The 8,466-nt window shown below is 38.9% G+C and overlaps 1 protein-coding gene across 2 annotated transcripts in view; it reads right to left on the bottom strand.

Moving 5' to 3' along the window:
- Positions 1-797: 797 nt before the first annotated feature.
- The window catches only part of LOC143280963 (uncharacterized), a 30,180-nt gene continuing 22,511 nt past the window's right edge, over positions 798-8,466 (bottom strand). Inside the window, exons 14-18 of one of the 2 annotated variants that reach the window (XM_076585816.1) lie at positions 7,552-7,864; positions 6,998-7,086; positions 6,296-6,391; positions 5,427-5,495; positions 798-1,327 (exon numbers count right to left, since the gene is read on the bottom strand). In XM_076585816.1, coding sequence (XP_076441931.1) covers positions 5,430-5,495; positions 6,296-6,391; positions 6,998-7,086; positions 7,552-7,864 — 564 coding nt within the window. In that variant the 3' untranslated portion in view covers positions 798-1,327; positions 5,427-5,429. Of the gene's footprint in view, positions 5,496-6,295; positions 6,392-6,997; positions 7,087-7,551; positions 7,865-8,466 lie in introns of both variants that reach the window. The other variant, XM_076585808.1, reaches the window with a different exon arrangement.

Raw genomic sequence — 8,466 nt, 5'->3', positions numbered from 1 at the left:
TCAACTTATCTGATATTTTTTAGTTTAAAGTTTGGGATACACCTCAGAACCACCACATATTCTCATTAGTGGTCACTGAACCACCACATATTCTCATTTGTGGTCACTGAACCACCACATATTCTCATTAGTGGTCACTGAACCACCACATATTCTCATTTGTGGTCACTGAACCACCACATATTCTCATTTGTGGTCACTGAACCACCACATATTCTCATTAGTGGTCACTGAACCACCACAGATTCTCATTAGTGGTCACTGAACCACCAGATTCTCATTAGTGGTCACTGAACCACCACATATTCTCATTAGTGGTCTCTAAACCACCACATAAACCACCACATATTCTCATTAGTGGTCTCTAAACCACCACATATTCTCATTTGTGGTCTCTAAACCACCACAGACTCTCATTCACGGTCTCTGAACCACCACAGATTCTCAGTAGTGGTTTCTGAATCACTGTAGATTCTAATATGTGGTCAATGAAAACCACAGAAACTCAGTAGTGGTCTCTGAAACACCATAATCATATCTTTTTTTTAGTGGTCTCTGAACCACTCAGTTTTTCATTTAGTAGGCTCTGAACCAACATAGTTCAATAATGGTCTTTCATTCACATCAGATTCTCACAGTTGCCTGTGAATGACACCAGTGTTAATTACTGATCTCTGAACCACTGCAGGTTCTCAGTAATGGTCTAGCTGAATGTGAAAGGCAAGAAGGGATCAAGGAATCGCATGAGGAATCAGAAAACAAAAACAAAAAAAAAAAGACAAAGAAGTGATGGGGAGGGGAAGGGGGGCATGGGGGGAGGGGGAGGGGAGAAGAGAGAAAGAGAAGACATACAAAAATGAATGTGCATGTATTTGTGAGGGAAATACATGACAAAATAAAGCAGAGTAAAACAAACAAGCTCAAATGAGAGACAGAGCATAAATCTATGCAAAAGATTGTGTGCATAATATGTGCGTGAAAAAGAGAAAAAGTGAGAGGGGGTCAAGAGAGAGAGAGAGAGAGAGAGTAAGAAAGAGAGGGAGAGAGAGAGAGAGAGTCAAAGGAAAAACTCCATCCAGACATGAATTTACATTTCAAACACGTCCCCATGAATCAGTTTATACCTCAATGTAGCTGATGAAGACAGATATATATTTTGCAGGCCATGAAAAATGGCTTCTCCCCCAAATCATTAAACAATGTGATATACACAATCCGCTCATTTACCAATCACTCTCCCAGTCACGCGATGTTAGCTTTCTGTGCTTTAAACTCCACACACTGTTCAAGCCATGTCCTTCTGACACATATGTCGACAAAATGACACCTGTACGAAACAAAACAGAAAAAAACAACAACAAACATTTTAAAAAATAAAAAAAGACAACCTATCTGAGAAATAGAAGAATAATTTTACCATACCAAGGACAATTAACTGTACCTAATGTATCGCTCCACCTCACCACACACACACAAACACAATACAAAATGAGCAAAAGATTCGGGAAAATTCATTAATGAACCCAAGGAATAGATTCAGTCTTTGAAAAAAAAAAAAAAAAATCAAAGGCAAAGAAAGGACACATGATAGTCGGAGACGCAGTGACGGAGAGAGAAGAGAAAAAACAATGCCTCTTGTACAAGGTTCACAAATGGCTGTCATCTCTGTGGTAATATAAATGTACAGACACTCATCAGAACTTCAACATTTACATCTTAAAATCGCAAGATCTATATATATATATATATATATATATATATAAAAGAGGGAAAAAAAAAGACATATCAAATATACACATGCAAGTAGTCTCTACAGAGACGACAATTAAATCCCCACCATTTTTAAATTATGGTAAAGCAACAAAAAAAACAACAACAAAAAACCCACACAAACACACACAAACAACAACATCCATACACAAAAACTAACGAGCAAAGAATTTTACAATCACAGCTTCAAAAACACCCAGAACCATACAAATCCAAAACCCGAAAAACAATCCTGATCCAAATCCTGAAATACAATCATGCATGATGTATACACCAACCCAGTCACTATACAACTCAATGCATTCATACATCTTACAAATCCATGATAATCATGGCTCAATCAGAACAGTAAAATATCTTCTGAAAGTCTTATCTCAGTTTGACATGATGTTTTATTCTTTGTCTGCAAATTTTGTAAAGATATAGATTAACACAAAATTTACAACTAAAACCCTTTAAAAAATGTTTTTAAAAAAACTTCATCTGTGAAAGAAAATGCATGTCCCATTAGACAGCAAAAATAAATTGGACTCCACAACTGTTTGCATTAAAAAATGTTGACCTTTTTACTCCAGTCAGAATTATTAAACAAAATGTATCTTCTCCCGAAGACTATGATGTATAAACAGAGGCAGTGAGGGGGACACAAGGGACAGAGAGAAAGAAGAAACAGCACTCCACTGATATGACCAAGAACAGAATACCAGCTTCTGAATCGCCTGAAACAACAGCGTCTGTTGTTTCATCAAAAACAATCTTGTCAAATGGAATGGTTTAAAGAACAAAAATTATCCTTGACCTTTAATGAAAATAGCTCCAATACACAAACTTAAAGAAAACCATCAATGTTGCTGATACCATGTTTTTATCATGAATTCATGGCTGTTTGGGTTAATGTCTTTTTCTTTTTCAAATGAGCACTTTTTTGGGTCACAAACCAAATCATGGCTGCTTGGGTTAATGTCTTTTTCTTTTTTCAAATGAGCACTTAAAACGTTTTGAAACAGTAAGCAAATGTTAGTCTCCCTCCAGTTTTTAATTTTAATTTTCTTTTTTTTTTATGATCAATTTTGCCTTTCTTCTCAAATTTCAGGGACTATTCAAGAAGTCAAATAATCATGTAACGGCTCTGTAGTATCAGGTGAAGATTTGCTTACCACAATGACTCCATTAGATTTTAAAAAGCTTTCTCTACATTACTGCAACTGGGAACTGAAGACAGAGGAGGTGGAAGGAGAAATATCTCTGTGTGTGTATGCCTATGTTCTAAGTATAAAAGCTGTATGAAAGCAGAAAAAGGAGCAGCTAAAAAAAAAAAAAAAAAAAAAAAAAACACACACAAAAAACCCCCAAACAAACAAAAAGAAACTAGCTAATCAGATGAGTATAAAACATAAACTAATAATAATAATAATTATTATTATTATACAGGAAAATAGCAAAAACCCAAATACAGCCATAAAATTAACACACAATAAATGGTTAATTACTTACTGTTTTTAAAATGTCTGGAAACCGTGCAAGTGGAAAAAAAAGAAAAGAAAAAGAGGCAAACAAGTGAAGGGCAGATCTGGTGGGTGAGATATATGATCAAACATTAGGTCTTCTTCAGTCGTGCTGCCAGTGCAACACCCCAACCTTTCTGTGACAACAGGTGGGAAGAGGTGAAGGACACAAAGGTTAAGGGTGAAGGTCACAGAGCCTTGTACAACCCTTCAAGCAATTAATCCATCGTCACATTGTCTATGGCTGGGCACAGGAAGGCAAGACCCAATTTTCTCCGCCCACTGTTTTGACCGTCCAGAGGTACCCATCCACACCTGCGGCGAGTGAGGAAACTAAAGAGTAAAGTGCCTTTCCCATGGACACAAAACTAAGCCAAAATGGGGCCTCCAAAGCTGATCACTGATGAACACTGGTTCAGAAATCCAACACATGACCAACTGCACCACAGCATCCTCCCTAAAGGGAAATGGGGAAAACAGCGGTGCTCAACAACTGACAAAACTTTCATCTTCAGTCCCCTGAACTATTCTGAACACTGACAGCAACAGAATGATGATATTCCATATGAACTGATCACTTTTACACTTTACCAGCAACAGGAGTGAAAGACGAGACAAACAACAACTTGGATATATTCAAACAAACACCGACATTCTGGAGCCCAGACAACCAAACACATCTTTTAAATCATATCTTTACAAAATTCAAGAATATCATTTGGGGGGAAAATGTATACATATAGCTAGCTGCTCAATAAAGGTCCTTATCGATCACTGAATTTTTTTTTTTTTTTTTTTTAAGAAACTTTATCAGCACCCCTTTGCGCTTTAATATGGAATACATGTTATAACAAGGTATAACACAGAATGCCATTTGCTGGCATTCAGAAGGCAGTGATTAAGATGAGGACTCTGACATATATATATATATACACACACTACATTTTGAATATATACACTTGTGGCTTAAATGACACCATCATCATCATCAACTCAATCAATGTATGAGAGGGTGAAGTACTCAACAAGAAGTATGCAAATAGACAGCATGATTTCATGTACATTTCTCATCATTTGGGCGGTGAAAAAAAAAAGTTTTTCATCTAAAAAAAAAAGAAAAAAAAAGAGGTCATTCTTTCAATCAATGCACGTAGAAATTGTTCATGACTTACAAAGCCCATCATTTCCATCCTCTGTAATCAAGGGGGGTCAGTCAATGAATGGATTCAGTACACTGCTGACAAGGCAATCGAGTGAAAGTGTTTCAACAGTCCAAAACAATGTAGAATCGAAGCAACACACTGAACATGATTTGATAAGAAGTTTAATATTTGCATTCAACATTTTCATGAAAAAAGCAAGCAATGACTGAATATCAATGTCATATAGGCAGAAAGATATAGCCTGTCTCACCCTTCCGAGCACCCTACCAAAGAAACCAGCACGCAGTCAAAGAAAAAAAAAAGGGGGGTGAGGGGAGGAAGAGATATGGGACTTCATGGACCTATTTGCAACTTGAAAAAAAAACCCACAAAAAATAGCTTGATAAATAAAGCAGCAAAAGAGCCCAGCATTCAGAATAAAATCATGATAAACGTTTCGCAAATTAAGACAAGAGAAAATCAAGTTTACATGCTCATCAGCATATACACTCTAAACTTGATGTGTCTAATCGCACACATACACACAAACAGCCCCATCTAAAAATATATTTATCAAACACAACTTTTATTGTGTGTGTACGTGTGTGCGCGTGATCTGATGATAGCTGTCTTCTCTGATAAATGTTCTGTTTCATAAACATCTGTATTTCATACAAGTGCTCTACACAGACAGGTGACAAATGTAAGAATGATCAGAGACACAGACAATCAAATTGTAACTCTCCTTTATGTACAGGCCACAATGTCTCTGACACCCACCCACATGCACACACAGAGCAGCAAAGGAAACATTCCCCACCCATGAGAGTGAACAAGCACCTCCACATTACGCTCTTCTCATGTCTCTTGCACTTGCAACACAATCTGTACAGCCAGCCTTGGGTGCACACATGCATGCGCACACATGCATACACATAAAAACATACACACACACACATGCACACTCAAACTCAAACATACACACACATGCACACACACACACACACACATCTCAACAGGCTTCCAGAGTGTCGATGACTCGCTGAATGGAGTTGGCGTCTGTTGACCCAATGGCAGTCTGCAAACGAAAAATAATTTTTACATGCACAGAATTTGTAAGGAACAATGCTTTTTCACAACTAGGATGCTTAACAAATAGGAAATTTTCGCTGCCGGAAAAGAGGGTGCTAGTCAGGGATGCAAAGGGGAGGCAACCTGCTTCGGGAGGTTATCGGCCGTAGCTACTTTCATTTTCTCCACACAGGCGGATAGCAGTTTGCACAGGACAGGAATCAGACCCCTGCCGGAGTCTGCACTAGTGGGTCACGGTTAAGTATGTGTAATTAAACTTAAAATCACTTAAAAGTCAAAAGTAGAAATCAATTCATCATGTAAACGCACACACACACAAAATTTACTTTAGGAAACTGTTGATGGGATGTAGCCTATATCATGACTTATGGAGAAACTGAGTCCTCTGAATGACATTTAATATCCATGTGTTATGTCTTTGGCTTTTACAACCAACACACTGTCACTTTCAGCAGTGAATGTTCATCCATATCTTATTATACTATCCATGGCTATCACACCGTTTTCTTTATTCTTTTTCTGAAAGTGCTTGTAACATCTGAATAACATGAGCAATTGTTACACTGCCCCCCCCCCCCCCCCCCCCTCCCCAAATTTTTTTTTTTTTAAATAAAATTAAAAAAATGAATTAAAAAAACAAAAAAAAAACAAAGAACCCAACAAAAACCACCAGCAGAAAACAGCAGATTGATAATTTCACTATCACATTCATAGCAGCTGAAAGAGGAGTGCCTGTGGTGCACAGGGAGAGGGAGAGGGAGGCAGGGACATGGTGACGCAACTGACCGTCAGATTCATGAAGCCCAGGAATTTCTTGAGGATCTTGATCATGGAGTCAAAACTGCCCTCAGGGAGATGCTTCCTCACAGTCTCCACATAGTCCTGAAAAGTCAATCACCAGCAACTCTCAGACAGTTCAATAAGAAATTCAAACAACAATAAGAAGAAATAAAGAAAGAAAGAAATTTCACACACTAATGCATCCTTGAAGTTTCACCAATTTCAAATCTGATGATGACAAAAAGAGACAACAAAGATGGGATGGGTGGTGGGTAGGAAGGGGAATTCACAAACATACTGACCCCCACCCCTCAAGCTCCTGTCAACCAAGAGTTATGCCCCTTGCACAGAACCATTTCATATTGACTTTGCACGATCATCTTGGACAAGCCATCTATGTCACATCAGCCAACTTCTGGAACAGGCTGTTCAACTATGTCAAGCCACAGGCATTTCTGCAACATACAGTTTTGTCTCTTTTTCTTTTTCTAAATGCACACACCCAGAGCAGCGACTTTTTTTTAATATCATTAATATAGCACTATAAACATACACATTCTCTCTGCCATATGCACACGTAAAAGACACAGGGAAACACTTTTAGAGTTGTCAGAAAGACAACAACAGACACACAAATGGGGTAAAAACAAACCAAAAACAACAACAACAAATAAAACAAACACTTAAAACTGTCTCTGACAAGCTCACCTTCTTTTCTTGGATAAGGCATCCCAGCAGAAGACCAACGTAGGAGGCCACAATGCTGTTTTCCATGTGCTTCCCAGCTTTATGCAAGGCTGAAAGAGAAAATGGAGGCAGAATGGTACAGAGGATTATCTATCAATCCCGGTCTGGCCCTTTCTTTTTGGAAAATCAAATCGAGTGTTAAGTTATTCAGACGAGATGATAAACCAAGGTCCCACATGCAGCATGCATTTGGTGCAGTGAAAAAACAACCCACTGCAACACAAACTCAATAAAAAAATAAACACACACCACTCACTCACACACCACACAACCACTCACACACATACTACTCACACACTAGAATCACACATACCACTCACACCACACAACCACTCGCACACTACACAAACACACACGCCATTCCAACACTACACACACACATCACTTCCACACTACACTCACACACACACGTGACACACCACACAACCACTCATACACTGTACACACAAGCAGTCAAAATTCTGACCCAACAACCCCCCACCCTCACACCACAGACCAACGTTCAAAACCCGTACCTTTAGTGAAGGTTTCCTCATCCTCCAGAATGCTGGCACCGTCGATGGGTTTCTCAGCCTCCTCGCCTCCCTTCTCTTCTCCCTTCTCCTTGCTGCCCCCGTCACCATCCCCTTCCTTCGCTCCCTCCTTCGCTGCCTCCTTACGCTGCTCCTCCTCAGCGGCCTTCACCTTCTCTGCGGACCTGGCGATCCACTCGATGCCCGAGTCCGATTCCCGCCACTCCCCGCTTTTGTTGACAGAGTCATCAGCCTTGGAAGGAGTCTCCGGGGCCTCTTCCATTTGGCGGGCGGCCGTCTCTCTTTGCAGGAACAGCTGTTTTGAAAAAGGAGGGGGTTGGGAGTGGGGGCAGGGGGTGGTGTACTCCAATTTGAATGTTTGTAAATGAGGATACTTCTTTATACTGCAAACACCAGCATATTGTACAAAACTTTCTTCATGTCATGTTTTAACCATTGGTGTAATTTTTTTTTTTAGAGACTCAAATGAGACGTTTGATACTGTAATCATCAATATTGTCTTTCTTCTTCTTTTTTTTTTCTTTAGCTGTAATGATTCAAGAATAAATGTAATAAATTACAGATAAACGTAGCAATATCACCTAAAAAAAACACACAACAAAAAACACACCAATAACAAACAACTGTAGAAACTTAACTTCTAACTGATATGTTACTGCTGTACAGAGGTGGAGACTGCAGAGCAGGCAAATGTATACCAGTGGTTCCCCAGCAATGATCACTCCAAAACAAAATTTCATATATGTCCACTGATAAAATAAAGAAATCATGCTTGTAAGAAACACATCCATTATCAGCCTTTGTTTCTTTTTGTTGTTGTTGGTTGGCTAGTTCGGGATTTTTCTTTTTTTTTTTTAACCTATTCTTCTTCGAATGAGAGAGAACAGTTACCCCACA

The sequence above is a fragment of the Babylonia areolata genome, chromosome 1, assembly GCF_041734735.1.
Source record: "Babylonia areolata isolate BAREFJ2019XMU chromosome 1, ASM4173473v1, whole genome shotgun sequence".
Classification (NCBI taxonomy): domain Eukaryota; kingdom Metazoa; phylum Mollusca; class Gastropoda; order Neogastropoda; family Buccinidae; genus Babylonia; species Babylonia areolata.
Note: the sequence above shows the minus strand (reverse complement) of the source record. Positions and strands in the feature narration are given on the sequence as shown.